At 36.0% G+C, this 16557-nt stretch overlaps 1 protein-coding gene across 2 annotated transcripts in view; it reads right to left on the minus strand.

The window, feature by feature from the left end:
• Nucleotides 1–16557, minus strand: part of KIAA0586 (KIAA0586 ortholog) — a 75851-nt gene that overhangs the window by 49181 nt on the left and 10113 nt on the right. For both annotated transcript variants that reach the window (XM_076345673.1, XM_076345672.1), the window contains exons 10-19: nt 16348–16492; nt 14796–14837; nt 13106–13332; nt 12049–12121; nt 11468–11728; nt 10859–11033; nt 4976–5161; nt 3869–4056; nt 2488–2595; nt 1198–1278 (exon numbers count right to left, since the gene is read on the minus strand). In XM_076345673.1, coding sequence (XP_076201788.1) covers nt 1198–1278; nt 2488–2595; nt 3869–4056; nt 4976–5161; nt 10859–11033; nt 11468–11728; nt 12049–12121; nt 13106–13332; nt 14796–14837; nt 16348–16492 — 1486 coding nt within the window. The remainder of the gene's footprint in view (nt 1–1197; nt 1279–2487; nt 2596–3868; nt 4057–4975; nt 5162–10858; nt 11034–11467; nt 11729–12048; nt 12122–13105; nt 13333–14795; nt 14838–16347; nt 16493–16557) is intronic.

The following is a 16557-nucleotide window of genomic DNA, read 5'->3' on the forward strand; positions in this document are numbered from 1 at the left end:
CTGGTAATGCTAAATGATGAATTCATTTTAAAAATAAATCTACCATACCGACCTGCAGGCTTACAGAGTTAATATTTGATGCACACACTCTAATCCTGGGATCAGGAGCACACAGAACAGGTAAAAAGAATACATTTTTGGGTAGATTTTGATATGCACACAGCAAGTCTAGCTCACTGGAAAGAAGCTTGAGGAAAAAGCACTTCAAGAGAAATACTAGCCAGCAACAGGAATTTCAAGCTCCTGGTATTTACTGAGTCCTAAATGCAGCAGGAGGTGGAAGCTGCCATCTTCCACAGAGGCAAGATACTCCACAACAGCTGAGTGGCAGCATCTCGCTTCCTTCAGAGGCAGCCTTTCCCAGCTACCATTGAGTTTCTGCTTCTGCTCTTAATCTGGAAAAGTGAAATACGGGCTGGTTCACCAACCTTGAGCGTTTGTCAGCCCCCACTGACTGACAGGAGGTCAGCAAACTAAAAAAAAAGGACTTGCTACCTAAAAAAATTAAACTGTAAAAGAATATCTCAAACCCATGTTATCATAATCCAGAAACAACAATATTGTTAAACGTGCACAGACATACTAACAAGGCATCCAGAAAAACAAAAAATTTGTAAACTCATAATGAGATCCATGAGATGAGTAGTACATGTTGTACGCGTATACTCACACACGCTGCTTGCCTTTTAAAGTTACATAATGTTTGACTGAAATGAGATATTATGCTAAAGCATTTTAGGACCTCAAAAGCACATGCAAATTGCTCTATACTGAAATTCTCTGAAAGGGAACCCTCAGAAAATACTTTAACATTTGAAAATATTGGTCACCTTACTTAAAATCTGTGAGAGCATCTTATATATGCATCACATTTAGAGCTTGAAATTGTGAAAACTTAAGTGCTATGATCACTGCTGATTTTAGAGGACTACTTTTATTTCTAGCGGATTCTAACACATCCAAATAAAAGCTAATTTTAGGTTTCTATTGTAATTCTTCAAAGGTCCTTTACTTACTAACACACAGTAATTTCTAATATTGTTTATAGCACTGTAAACAGTTCAGTATTGCTCACAATGTGTATTTTTAAAGTTGCTAGTAAACCAATTTTCTACATTGTGCTTTCAGTTATGACAGAATAATATAAACAAATATAAAAACATTTAAAAGGAAAGGACACCTTTGCAATATAATTACCTGCATGACATCAGTAACATCAATGAAATTAGTTCCCGGAAACTTTGTATCTTCCTCTTCGCTATGTATATCTTCTGGAGTCTTATAAAGACAGATTGAAATTGTTAGGTATTTCATATTGGGGGGGAAAAAATGCATTAGCAGAAAAACTTCATGACAAGAATGCAATTAAATCACCACTCACTGTCAACAGCCTGAATCCAGAAAAAATGCTTTACCCACCTTAAAAGTTAGGAGGAATTTCTTTGCATAGCATAAAGACAGATTGTTAGAACTTTTTCTTGTACGCTGACAACTAAAACCTGCTGTTACCAAATCTGATGGAATATCTCAACATCAAAAGTTCTAGGGCAATACCTGTAACTCTTATTAAAAAAACCAGTAAGACAAAATATTGTAAAACATAGCACACAAGAGTCTAGAAGTGTCTTAAGCAATTTACTTATGTGCTATTTCTACAGTGTTATTTAATAATATCATTTTTAAATAATAATCACTATTTTAGTCCACGGTCTCTGTCTTATTCAGTGAATACCTTGACCACAGGGGTCTGGAGAACCTAAGTCCTTAAGTCAGAATAGCAGCTAACACACAGGGAAAACAGAAGGTACAATAACTATACAAAAATTATCACTGCATCACCGTGGCTTCACACTGTCCAGTCTGTGCAATACACGAGACAGAAGTCCACTGGAAGAAACAATATGCTATCCTGTAAACATGTGCCCTAGTTTACAACCTTGTCATTCAGCATGCAGCAGTTAACCTTTTAGTTGCACAAAAACCTTCATCACTGCTTAGATTAGATTAAAAACACTTCTGAAAAGTTATATGGAAAGAGAATAGAGTAGACAGGCCAGCTCCACACACCACAGGCTACCAGTGAACAGGCTACGCATACATGGCACTAACCACTCAAGTACAGCCAAGGAGCAGGCGGAGGAATGGAGAACATACTCAGTCTTCATGCCAGAACACTGAAGCCAGTATAAATAAGACAGACGTGGGCCAATAAGGGATTACAACTCTTAACAGGACAAAGAAATGCTGTTTTTCAAAGAGTTTTGCTATGGCAATTATTTAATCTTGGAAAAACAGTGTATTGCTGCAATTTTTCATTTTCTTAAACAAATACCTCATATTCTGAATTCTTCAGAATAATTACTCCATTTTTCCTGGAACTGTCTAATTTCTCTAACTCAAACAAGATAATGAGATAACTTTGTAGTAATCTAACATATTTTCTTTTTCAACAAATTTGAATTCTCAGACATTTAGACCAATCAATACCTGTATTACAGCATCGACAGGAGGAAGTGCAGGTTCGGAGCCTGGAAGAACATGGTTTACACTCACACTGTCACTTGAAACACTGTCAATATCTACATTTGGTAACACCTAGGACAGAAAAAAAGCACCAATCTGAAAATCTATGCATTAGCTCAGCTACTATCGTCGAACTTTTTAGATTCTCTCTTCCACTTGCTACTGAGCCACTAAACTTCAGTGACCTCCTTTTCTCATACCTGTATCTGATAATAACTTGGTTCTGAAAAATAAAATACTGTAATGTACAAAAACTAACCCCAGAAATATTCACCTCTTTTCTTGCACTACCTGATTTCTCCTGTTCTCTAATTCCCTGATAATTTGGCTTGCATGTGACAAAAGGTGAGTATACTTGTAACTATTTGTATAGCAGATGTGTGTTTGCCTTGCAGTTTGTTTACAGTACGTTGGCCTACAAGCCACTGTGTAGGCTGGTTATTGGCTTCACCTTGTCATGTATCTGGTATAGTAAAATAAAAGGATAATTGTATTACAGTATAGTTTGTAATAAAGGCATGTCCCTTACAGCATCAAAACGAGTTGGGAGGGGGTTTTAAGAACAAAGATTTGAACGCTTGCTTAATTCTTTTTTTGGGGAAAAAAAAATCACCTTAAACATTTAAGAACTGGGTGAAATAACAGCAAAGTGCATGTGGGTGGAATACAGCGATACACCAAGGGAACAAACCACATACTACTCTACCTGTATTTAACTTTGAGTTCCGTGAATCATTTGTATCTGAAAGGTGTGTGTAGGAGTGTGTATATTCTCAACAACTTGAATCCAAAAGAACGAACATGTAAGAAACATTAACTTCCTTGACAACAGACTCATGTAAAAAAAAAAATTAAAAAAAAAAACCAACCAAACAAAAAACCCCAACCCACTAGGTAAGGACTGCAATGCTTGATTAATCAGGAGTGAAATCCTTGGGTTGACTATCATGCTTGAAACAGAAATCTTAAAGGCCAAAGCAGTCATCCAAGAAAACTGACATTTATATTAATACTTTTTTTTATTCCAAGTTTGTTCTGACTCAAAAATCTCATTTGGAAAAAAAAAAAAGAAAATGTGACATAGAACTATTTTACAAACACCCTGCATAGATGTCTTACAGAAAAAATAGTTTTCTATTTTGGTCAAATAATAAAGGTAATTGTTAAAATATGAATAAAGATATTAGCATAGCACGACAACTTCCCGGTCCCTCCATTCTGTATGTTTCTAATGCTAACTGAAAACCATCTACTGATGTCAAAGTAAGTTACTGATGGATGAGACTGTCTTTAGTTAGCATTTATTAAAAGAAACAAACAAATAATCACCACTCTTGATATGTACCTGCACAGACAGTTGAGGTGGATCCTTTTTCTCTGATCTCATCTCTATTACAGCTATGTTTGGTTTTTTTATCTCAACCGGTGGTTTTGGTGGCACTTGCGGAAGAGAGGTTGTAACTGTAACAGGGTGTGGTTTACCTATAACTACTCCAGCAGGCTGCAGCGAGACGTCGCTAATTTGGGTTTGACCTAAGGACAGTTTAAAAATAATTAAAGACATATAAATCTCCAAAGTCAGTAAATTAATAAATTAATTAAAATTAAATTCTGGGTGTCTGTGTTTCACATAAGGCAGACTGAGATCTCGTGTGCAATTACAGAGCAATTAAAAAGTCCCTTATTAACACTAGCTAAAGTATAGTGCTTCACCAGGTAATTTTAAGGCTTTCCCAGCAGAAGCTGTAAAATCAACACTGCCATTTTTTTAAATTATTCACTTTTCTTGACTACGGTGACACCTACTGCTGAAAACGAGAATAACTACATTGTGTTTGCCGTTCCAAAATTACATACCATGCTTCCCCCACCTCATTTTTTCTTAATCATATTCAAATACTATTACACTTAGTATAGCATCCCACAAATTTTTGTTTGAGACACCCTTTTTTTTTTAATAATGATCTTCTTTAAATGCCAATATAATACTAACCCTTCCTGAAACAAGGCCTATATAAAGGTTCTATTGAAGGTCCAAAAATACAGAAGCCATGACAACGAATTTAGTGTTTTTGACACAATCCTCCTGAAATCGTTGGGCTGAAGTCATCGTAAATGTTGAATCCAAGGGCCAATGATTCAGTTCCTGCTTACACCAATACCAAACTTAAAGCCAGAACAAGAACCCTAGAAATGTAAAGTGTACCAAAGAAGGTATGTAACAGCTAAGCAAATAATAGCTCTGTCAGGGTGTCGCCAGACATCCAGCACGAAGAATGAGGAGAACCAGAACATTTTAAACTCCTCCCCCATGCAGATTTCCCATGAGAAGGGCAGCTGCAAATCTCATGGGCCAGGGCAAGTCACTGACTTAGGAAGACGTAAGTCGTATTTCCATGAAGTGGCAGTAATTAACCTTCACACATCCCTTCTACAGGTTATTTGCTCCTACCTAGTGGAATAGCCATAGGAATTAGGTGACCTTCAAGTGGACCACAGACTGCTGGTACATCTCGACTTGGACTAAAGAGATACTGATTTTCTTGGGTAAGTGCATATAAAGCATGCTGCTTCCTAGGGCTGGTTACTACCTTCTGTGCGCGAGAAGTCTGTGTTCTTGCTGACTTTACCTTTGTACCTGAAACAAGAGCAGATAAACCACGCGTCATCAATGCATGTACAAACAGAATAATATCACACACTACTAATTTAAGCCCTTCAACCGGAACAGTTATAACTTTTTGCTGTGGGATGGAGGGAGCACGGGAGCGAGACAGGAAGGGTGGAATCTAAAAGTGCTAAGTTAGATGTTGCAGTATTGACAGCAACGAAGGAATTAAAATTACAATTTTTGAACATCTGAGTCTAGCAAATAAAGGCACAGAAATGTGAAGAAAAGGACACAAAGATGGTAGTAGGTTGGAATGAAACGTGCGATTTAGCAGGTGAGAAGAAACCCATGATTTAGGTTTGAAATACAGCATTAGAACAGTATGCAATCCTGGCATAAAAAAGAGACAGGATACAGAATATAGCCAAACTGATCTCCCGTTCATCTGATTAATTGCCTCAATTTTATAAACATGCAGTTTGTCTCCAGCCACAATATTGACAGGTACTCAAAGGAACAGGTATAATCTACAAATTCCTGGTTTAATAACTCACTGCTACTGGAAAATAAAGCCATAACGAATACCTGTAAGTCTTGACTTGCAACATCGAGGAAGCACTGATTTTTTGGTCCAGTTTTGAAAACGTGTTGTTAAATAGCCAACCAGAAGTAATTTGTATGTAACAATGTCTATAGCTATAGACTATAATGTCTATAGCAGAGGAGAACGTTTATTGCACCGTTGCATTTCTCACTACACAGTCATGCAAGGTCTTACTCAACCTGTATTCTTTGCAAACAATGGATACTATTAGCAAAATTATTAACTTTTATCTAAATGGGTAAAAACTGCCCAAAACATCCCCCAAAAGGGGTCAGCAATCATGAATCAAACATAAATGCTTCTACTGCTATTTTGTAGGCATTAGGAAAATGAACCTGGAAATAATCATATTGGTAACCAACTCTGTATCTTCACTACAGCTGAAAAATGTCATCTTGCTCCTCTGTTGTTTCTAATCATCACCCTTCCTGTATTAATGGCCAGTTAACACATGGCAACAAGCACTTTCTAGCTCTGCTCACATTTAATAGCTTCCTAATTAACTGAAGAATAAAAGTCAATGATTATAAAATTTAGGGATAACAAAGATTGATAATGTGACTTTTAACAAATGCAGACAAGCAAGTAAAGCAATTCACTCAAGAAGTGGTATTTTTATACACACAAATTATGGGTTGTAAGCCTAGAAACAAGAACGGCAAGTCATAACTCTTCAACGAGAAAATACAGGTCAGAAAGAAGTGTCTCTGGAAAAGGCTTTAAGGTCATGTTGGATAGGCAATGCAATGAGAAATTACAATACAATACTATGGTCAAAGGCATAAATGTAATCCTCGGGTGTCTCAACAGGATGTCAGTGAGGTGGAGCAGGAGAAGGCTTCCATATATGATAATACTGCATTCAGTTCTAATTCTGTATCTCTGTAAATATTAAAATAGATTGGACGTTAAAAGGCCTTTTTCATGTTTTAAGGAGAATCACCTGGAAACTGAAGTAGCTGTAAACTGAAGCCAAAAACTCACTATAAATCCGATACCAAATTTGAAGTGTCCCATTTACTTTTGAACCGTAAGGTATCTAGCCATGGGAAGAAGTAATTAAGGGCAGAATTTCTGATGTCTTTAAATGATGAGCATGTGCCTTTCTGCAAAGCATAGGTTAGCCAGAAAAACTGTTCTTTAGTCAAAGACAAATTACTGGACTCAGTAACATAAATAGATACAGTTCAGTGGCTTGTGATTTAGAAGAGGTCATACTACGTGATCTAACAGTCCCCCCCGGCCTTGAACTTTTGAGTAAAAGCAGAAATTGGCAACATATCTGTAATACCACCAACTTGTAAAAACAAGGTTCTCACAGTAAGAATGATTAAGTACTATATACACACAGCACCTCACTTTAATTGCTTTCAACTTTTCATTTCCCCCTGAAAAGTTTATTTGCACTGGGCAGAAACTAGACATTTAATTAAACTTAGCTTTAAAAACACAGTGTTTAACATGTATTTATCAGTACAAATTATGCAAGAAAACAACTCCAACCTTTTTTTAGAAATGCTCTCTTACTCATAAAAGTGTTAGTTGGATTTTTTCCTAACTTCCCATAAGAAACCAAGCATTAGTCACTACAGTTTATTTGCAACGAAAATGGTTGAGAGAGTTATAAAATGACTGAAAAGAGACTCTCCAGATGGCCATTTCAGTCTTAAATAAACATCCTTATTCTAACGCTAATTTAAAACAAGCTCAGTGGACTGCTCTAACAAAATAGAGTCATTTAATAAGTCTGGATTTTCCAGCCAATCAAACCCAAGGCCAACGACTTCCAATAATTTTTAAGCCTTTATCACCTGATACATCAAGGCCAGGAAGGGAATCTGTGGGTGCAGATCCGTGAAGGAAAAGAACTAACCATGCCTAATGCGAGCAAGATTTCTTTCCTTCTTTTTTTAAGAACCTGGTGCTTTAAAGTGCTCATTCAACTTTGTTTCATTTTATTTACACTCCTACTATAGAGGAGTACAGATCTGGTTTTAATTTTATTATTTATACTTTCCTGCCACAACAGCATCTTTCAGAAGAGCAGCCCTCAAAAAAATTTAACTGTTTTGTCTTCATGAGACCCATGTGAAACACAGAAGTATTACTTTTCCATTTTATTGGCAAGGTGTAGGAAAGCACAAAAATTAAGCAGCTTGACCAACTGTCTTATAAGAAGAGTCAAAGACAAGTAATGCCAGTATCAAACAAAGGCTGACCTCAGTCTAAAGCCATTAAAATCAGAAAACTTGGAAATAGGACACACATTAATTGGAGTGCTATTCTTCTAAGTGACGTGCAAAAAAGTCTGTATTCTTCCTTTCTTCCCTCAGATAAGAATACAAGGGGGTGTCTTATTTTACTTAGTGTCAAGATAGAGACAAAAACATAACTTTCTGTAACCGCAGTCTGATGTGAAACAGAGAAAAGAATTTTATGGCGGCTTTATTATTGCAAACACACACATTGCTGTACTGCTGTGGTATGACTTAATGACTTGGAAGAAAACCACTTTGTGTAAAGGCTATCCAGAGTTCATTCTGTTTTCAGGCAAATAGCTTTTAAACAGTATTTGTCACGTGCAGGAGTTCTGGAAGATTGAATGCAGCATGGATCCAGTACACAGTTTTCTCTTTCATTTCTATTTGCCTCCAACAGAAAACAAGCTAAAGCGCAGGAGCAGCTTATTACAACTGCATGCAACCTGTACCTTTACATTTCACTGACACTACTGAATTAAACACATTAATGGTAGAAAACAGTTAGTATCAAATGACCTACTTATTATGATTAGATTGGGGGGGCACTTTTTCTGCCTCTTTACAAGGTGTTGTTTCTGGAATGATGAAATCGGCCTCCCTGGAAAGGTTGTGACCTTCTACAAAGGACAAGAGCCCATTAAATACAGAAGAAAAATGTCATTTAGGACTCAGCAAAAGCAGAACTGCTGATTAACTATTTTTAAAGAAGTGTCTGTTCTCAATCCAAGTCTTAGAGGTCACTGTATCATTGTTATTGCTACACTAAGTGCTTACTAGCACACATTTTATTCAAAAAAATCCATATAGAATAAACTAAATTACAGGTGTGCAGCATAGCCAGTAGTCTAAGAGAGTGCTGTATCATGCTGGTCCTTCAAATGAGTATACCAGCATTTTTCACAAAAAAAGAAGTGTTTCAAGAGAGGTCAAATAAAATATGAGCAACAAGATTAGCAGTTTTCGTATACCAAGTTCTCACCTTTTGAAAAATAAAGTAAGTATTGAAAAGTCTTCGAGATTTTTGCCAGGACTATAACCCACATTTTCCAGGAGGGTTATGAGAATTGCAAATGCTTTCCACCAACACCACTTTTTCTTCATGGATCACAACTGGGCTCCAGAGCACAGGTAAGAAAAGTGCCAGGCAATGGCATAAAGACTATGCTAAGCGTAACAATAGATTCTTGTACTATTTTGAGGATTTGCCACTGTGGATGTACATCATAGTGTCAAAAAAAAAGACAAAAAACAAAAAAAAACCCAAAAACCAGCAGTGCTTTTCTTCAAAGACATATATATGTTTTATACCGTATATTTTAATGGCCTAAAAACACGGTCTCATCAAGTGACTGCCTTCTCATGTTATTCTCTTATATTTCATACAGAATACAATATTTTGACAGTTATAATAAAAACTCGGACACCATTTTTTAAACATGACAGTTAAGATTGCATCAAGTATATTTTCTCTGCATGGGTAACAACAGCGTAAGTGCAAGAAGCGTAGAGGGAAGCCAACTAATATTTTTCCATTTGATGTCCATCCTATTAACTCAATTGTGCCCACTATCACTTTAGCTGCCTCTTACACTTAACACACTCTTTCTCTCCATCATTATCTTTTATCACGTCATTTGCTCACTCTCTCCCGCAGTGGGAAGATGATACACATCAGTTTTTCTAACATATCAGTTAAAGATTAATCTTAGTTTCTGTATTAAGGATCAGTTGAGTTTTGAAAAGATAACTAGGAAATAAAACAGATCCAATTAAAACATTACTTTCTACTAACTCAAGATAAAGTTTATCTACACTTACCTATGTCAGGTATCATATAGTTTCACTTTTTTATTATTTTTACACATTTTTAATAGGTTTGAAAATTAGAATCTTTTGTAGGCAAAGTGTTAGGATCAGAACTAATGAATGGAACTCATTATTAATCAACTAATAACCTTTATCAATCAAATAACCTTAACAAGCTAGTACAAGAGTTATACCCCACTTTTAACGCTGACTTGACTAACAAAAGAAGTTACTTGCATTTAGCGAACTTAACTGATGCTTCCGATTAACGTCTTTCAGTATTTTTGAGTTAATAGATGTCATCTTCACACCCATAAATTTAAATTTTTCTATTTCAATTCATGTATTACAGATGGGAAATGGAATATCAGGCTTCCTTAATTTTTCAAATCTCAGTAGATTTCTTAACTCTGAATGAATCAATCATTTAAATGACATGACGGGATAAACCTGACATGAAGAATACATCTCTTGGTAACCTTTATCAAAAGTTGAGTTACTCTTTCAACACACTCAGCTTTCAGGTGCTTATGTCATTACTTCTAGCAATTCAGCTGTTTAAGACTTGGGCAACAATAATATTGTTTTATTTATATAAATAATATTTAAATTTATATAAATAATATTTAATAAACATATCAATATGTTTATTAAATTTAGAAATAAGTATTAATTTGACAATCTAAAATAGGTGAGATACACACTAAGCAAATCTGAAAACCTACTGGTATTTTTTAGTTTTGAAAAGAGCATCTTTTAGAATAGAATAGAATAGTTCAGTTGGAAGGGACCTACAACGATCGTCTAGTCCAACTGCCTGACCACTTCAGGGCTGACCAAAAGTTAAAGCATGGTATTAAGGGCATTTTCCAAATGCCTCTTAAACACTGGCAAGCTTGGGGCATCGACCACTTCTCCAGGAAGCCTACTGCAGTTGCTTAAGCTTTAAATTGAAGCGCAGGTGAACTACGATTAAATAGCTTCATTTATACAAGGAATTCCTAATAGAAAAACTGGGAAGGAAGACCTTGTTCACATCAAGGAATTACTTACCTCTAATACACTCTATCACCTTGGGTCTTTGAAGTTTAGATTTGGGAGACGCAGAGTTGAATCTCAGATATGGTGCTTTTTTAAGCGTGCTACGATGGCCCTGGTAAATTGGTTTCCCATAAACTTGACAGAGATAGTCTTCATTTTGTACCATTGCACTTCCATTCACAGGTCCCTGTGCACACCAAAAAAAAAAAAGTAGGTTACAATTCTTCATGTATGAAAATTTGAAGACATCAGTAGTGTTGCAAAAATCTAGAGGAAAAAATGTAAGAAGTTCCGCAACAAACAGTATAAATTGCAAGCACACATGAAAACTTATGCATGCAGAATACGTACAAGAAGCTTACTAACAGCTGAATAAAATAGCAGGTGCTGGGTAAGACAAATTCATAACAGGACAATGAATTCTACGTTAATACACACAGCTTAGGCTTCTACAACACATGAAAACAAGGACAATTCTGACAACAGAAATCCACAGGACAGGGCAATCGCTTTCATTTAAAATTATTACAGTTACACATACAAACAATTTTTCATGTGAATACTGCAATCTAAAGCACAGCAGTCATTACCAAAAAAGAAGCCAACTACTTGGGAACTCACAGCTGCCCTTTTTTCTTTCCTCTGCAAACTTTCAGAAGAAAAGTAAGTTCTAAACCTCTGTTTGCTTGTGTTATCTTCTGCTTGCTTCTGCAATGGCTTAGCTGCAGATAGAGGCTTCTTTGTTGAGCATCCTTGGATTTTTTGAGTTTTTCCTTTAATTTCTTTATTGGTCTTCATAGCCTTGATGTTTTGGGCTGTCTTGCTCCATGGGACCTTTTGATCATATTTCACTTGTTCCGAATCATTTCTTGCCATTTCAGCCTGAAGATAAAACATAAACATAATAAAAGGAGATTTTATCTTCATGGCTATCAGAAAAGTCTGTGGATAACTTTGAAGTTCTGAGAAATGGCCTCTTTTTCATGTTAGCCAGCAACTGTGACCAGTGATTTTCACTAAGCAATGCAAGTTTAAAAATAGAGGTAAATGTTTTATTATAGCATACTACATGCTAGTAATAAGAAGCAGTTTTCTCACGTTTTCAAGTTGTGAGTGAATCATGTCTAACTATTGACGTGAAAGAACAATGTAAGGTGCAAAGATATAATGCAAAAACCTGAACTCATTTTTTCCAGCCATACCTGGATTTCTACACTGATTGCCTTAATCCACTCATCCACAGTCTTTCTGATACGCATCTCTTCCGATACATCTCTGAAATAGAAGAACGAACTATTTTAGGTCAGTGCTTCTTAAATTGCACAGATTTGTCCCTGGGAAACTAGTGACCTATAAACATTATAAAAAGAGAAACCCAGAACACAGAGACAGTAAGATTATGTACCCCTACAGTCTCCAAAAGGCACTAAGCACACCCTATCCGAGTTTCCCAAACCTAAATCTGTTCTTACATAACGCCACCTGCAAACCCCAGCCCCCGCTTGTATATACTATCATTATTACAAACATCTATGAATAAGTGGCAGCCATGTGTCAGTTCCTATTCTGATCAAAAACTGAAAAAACAAGGCAACAAAAACATTCCAACTTAAAAGACAAAAAGCAGATGACAAAAATTACTACTTCCTCTAAAAGATAATGATAGCAGATATGATGCCTGGAAAAATATCTTTACATGATGAGAACAGTTACCTTCCTCAGGAAAACACAAGATTAAGGAGCATTTTAATAGGAAAACTTTCATTACAATTCAAGCAGGAGTATTTAACACAGCTAACTAAGCAAAAGTTCTAAAGCCAAAGATCTGCTCTAGGATGACTAATTCTGTAACATTTACAGCTGAATGAAGCCTCTTCTGTTTAGAATTATGAAATTACTGCTTAATTTTCCTATTAATGCAAGTTTGTCTACAAAAAGCTAAATACCCCCTTGTCATGACAGCAGAGCAGTTTGTCCAGACGACAGAGTCTCAGAATTCAGATTTAAGTTCTGGAGCATAGATCGTACCAAGAAGTAACAGGGATCTCTCAAAAAATTCAATTCACATCAGGAGGGTCAAAAAACATTTGACATTCAAGAGAATCATCTCCTGATTGCAGAGAAGAATCAATAAATACTTTTTTCAGGGAACTGCACTAGTTCTCCAATGCACGGAATTAAAAAAATTGAAAGAGTGTTGATAAAAGGTGAGCACATACAATGAGTAGTCACACAAAGCACTGAATAATAAGGTCTAACCTGTTTGTAGTCAGGGCGTTAATAAAAGTATACATGACATCCCCATCTTTTGCACGAATAACAGCTTCCAAATTCTCTTCAAGAACTTTTTTATTGTTTTGAACTCCTCTCAAAATCCTTTCAGCATCCCTCAGTATAGATTTTGGCACTTTAACATTTTGAAGGATGGATGGTTTATTGAGCTGATGATGTTCAGGAAGATCAGATGCAACAGTAGGTTTTTTTGACTAAAATTGAAACAGAACCGCTAGCTTTTAATCAGAGATTGTAATTTCAATTTTCTACACGCTGATCAGAATTCCTATTAATCTATTATCGAATCAATGCCCATCACATGAAATACCATCCACATGTACTATCATCAACTTCAATTACTCAAGAACATTCAGTATGTTGCAAATGTATTTAAAAGTTAAGCAAATGGAAAGACATCCAAAAGCTCTCAAATGCTAAATGATGTAATGTATGAGAAGCAATGCTAATGAAGCAAATAAGCATGTGAAAAGATAGCAATTAGATACATGAAGTATTACATCCAAATCTCTCCGTGTAACAGTATTTAAGTATAATTAAAAGCATAATAAAACCCAAAGTCCTCTAAATATATGCATTCATTTGGCATCACTCTATCCCAAGAAACACCAGGCAATACACATAAGCTTTAACAACAACAAAATAAATCCCTCAACAGCACCACAATCCTCACCCCCTTTCGCTGATTTTTACTTTTTATAAGAAACAATGAAGCAACTATTAGTCTTTTACTTTGCAGAACCCTTTTGCAGAGATAAAAATCAAGCGTATATTAGCTGCTAAATACAAAAGGAAGGGACACAAGTACATGGGAAACCAGGAGCCATACAGCTATAGTTCTCACATTCATTCTCACACTCCTGATGCAACGCAGAGGGCCCCAAATAGAGTGCTTCATTTTCCAGAAAGGAAGCGAAAAAATTTAAAAAGTGATAAATGTACGTAAAGAAAAAGAAACCCCAAACCAAAAACAAAATACCCAAACTTGAGTAGACTCTGAAAGCATTAACTGAATGAACAGAAAAAAATCTCACAGATTAAAAATCAGTTTTGGCTTTAAGGCTACTTTTTTATCAAATCAGAATTAAACAGAAGTTTATGTTCTAACATGTGTACTGCCAAAGCACAACAGACACAACAAAATACAAATCAACACACTGATCCCATGATTTTGGTTTTGCCTGGTGAGAAAAGGACAATATACCAAATTATTTACCAATTTTATATAGGTTTTCATTTTAAAATGAAACTTTTTGACAAATACTAGCTCCATAAGACAGGTGAAATTTGCGAGAAAATGTAAGAAATACATATACATGTTCAACTGTAAAATGATGTAGACTTGCCAATTAGACTCAGATCATGAAATGGTAGTTGTATTAGCAGTCCACACTGTGCCCATTTTGAGGTGGCAGCTTTCTGCCAGACATTTGTATTATTCCCTCAAGTTAGCTCACTAAGATTGAATAAGACAAGTTAAAGAACGAGTTAAATCTTACTTTGAGTAATGTAATCTGTACATAATGGCAACTTTTTCAAAAAAATACAGGTATGCAATAGTTATTGTAGTGTTCTCTCATTGCAAGCATATTCAAAACTGTTTCAGTATTACAGTATTTAAAAAAAAAAAAACAAAACATAAAAATTCAAGGTATACCTTAATAAGATCATTCATGTCTGATTTCCATGAATTTGCTTCCTAAAAAGACAGAAGAAGAGCTGTTGAAACTTACCTAGAGACAGATCTGTCAAGGTAAAATCTAGAGTAGATATTTGATCAATTTAAACGAGCACAATGAATTCCTTGTGAACTACTAAATCTCACTGCACGCTTCTTTTGGATTAGAGCACCACCTTCTGTTCCATCTCAACCTATCCCAGTTAATTCAGGCCTTTCATTTGCTTGTATGACAAAGCTAGCGGTCATTTATCCCAAGCATTTATTTTCTCACTCTACATATCTCTCAATGATGAGAAGTCAATAGCTCAGTATCCAATTGACTCAACTCCACACTTGCTGAAGTCATCATCTCTGTCTTCTTATTGACCTTTTTGATAAGAAAGAAGATATTTGAATCCATTTATGTCAACTGTCTCTTTCTCACCTGCCATTCCTTCTCCCATCTTGTCCTGTTCTGCCTACACTAAGGTATGTTATTCAATGTAAGTTTTTAGCAATAGTGGTAAGCAAATATTTGCAACATAAATGGGGCACATGGCATCGGTTCTCTTACTAGTAGGAACAGTTAAATGTGCAATCCATTAGTATCTTACAAAATCTATGAAACAATGCATCAGCTATACTGTAAGATATGACAGATGAAGCTATGATTTCTAAAGATACAGTAACAAATAACTGGCAGGTAATACACAGTAGTTTTAGGGAAAAATGCAAGCTGAAACCTTCAACCACAGAAACAAACCAATAGAATCAAATGGAATCAAACCTATTGTGTTCCAAGCCAATTCACAAACCTGTGGATATTGAAGCCTTTCTTTTTTCCCACCGCTTACGTTTACAAGAACAGAGAGGACCACAGCAGACAGGTTAAATGATCAGGTATACCTTGCTTCCACATGCAACCAGTTTAACAAACAGATAAAAGCCTCAATTTTCAAAAGCCAGACACAAGTTACATGTTTGCCAGCACAGAACCATTCTAGCACCAAAGGTATGAAATCATTAGCATGAGAAACAACACAATGATGTATGCCAGGCAATTCTTTGGAAACAGCACTCTTTACTAAAAGAAATGGCAAAATGAGAAAGGAAGGAGCTTAACTCATCCCTAAAGTTGACTGCAGATAAATAGAACATTGTTCTTTCCCAAATGGGAATGTTACATCAACTCTGTAGCTCTAGTATCACAGGAAGAGAGCAAGCAGAAAACAGGCACTGAAAATATCTGAAACCTTAAAACCAACAACTAAATAAAACACCTTTTTTTTTAACCTGTTTTGTTTGGTAGAATGGCAGTGAGCCTCTACAGTCTAGTCCATTGCAAACTCACTGGGATATTACTCAGGCTCAAAGCCCTTCCACATACAAAGACTGCAATATTTCAAGTAATTGTAAACAAATGTCAGTCTTTTTACAGAGGTAGAAGCAAGGGCAACTCTTTTACTGATACCAGACCTCTAAGTTTTTCCTCTACATTTTTTATTCCCCTTATTCAAACTCTTGGTCATTCCGATAACATGGACTTTACCTGTAGCATGTCATGCATTTCTCTTCTCAACTGGCCAAGATCTTGAAGTAAATCATCTGCTTTTTTCACCGTTTTCTCAACTGAACTGCAATTTTGGAAGGAGCTTTCAAAAGCGGGGGATGAGTCTGTACGCAAAGCAGTATGCCTGATGGGAGAAACACTCCTGATTAAGTCTCATGGCTCCTCATGTGGCCCAAGAAAGTAGCCAAC

This window comes from Aptenodytes patagonicus, chromosome 7, assembly GCF_965638725.1.
Source record: "Aptenodytes patagonicus chromosome 7, bAptPat1.pri.cur, whole genome shotgun sequence".
NCBI lineage: Eukaryota > Metazoa > Chordata > Aves > Sphenisciformes > Spheniscidae > Aptenodytes > Aptenodytes patagonicus.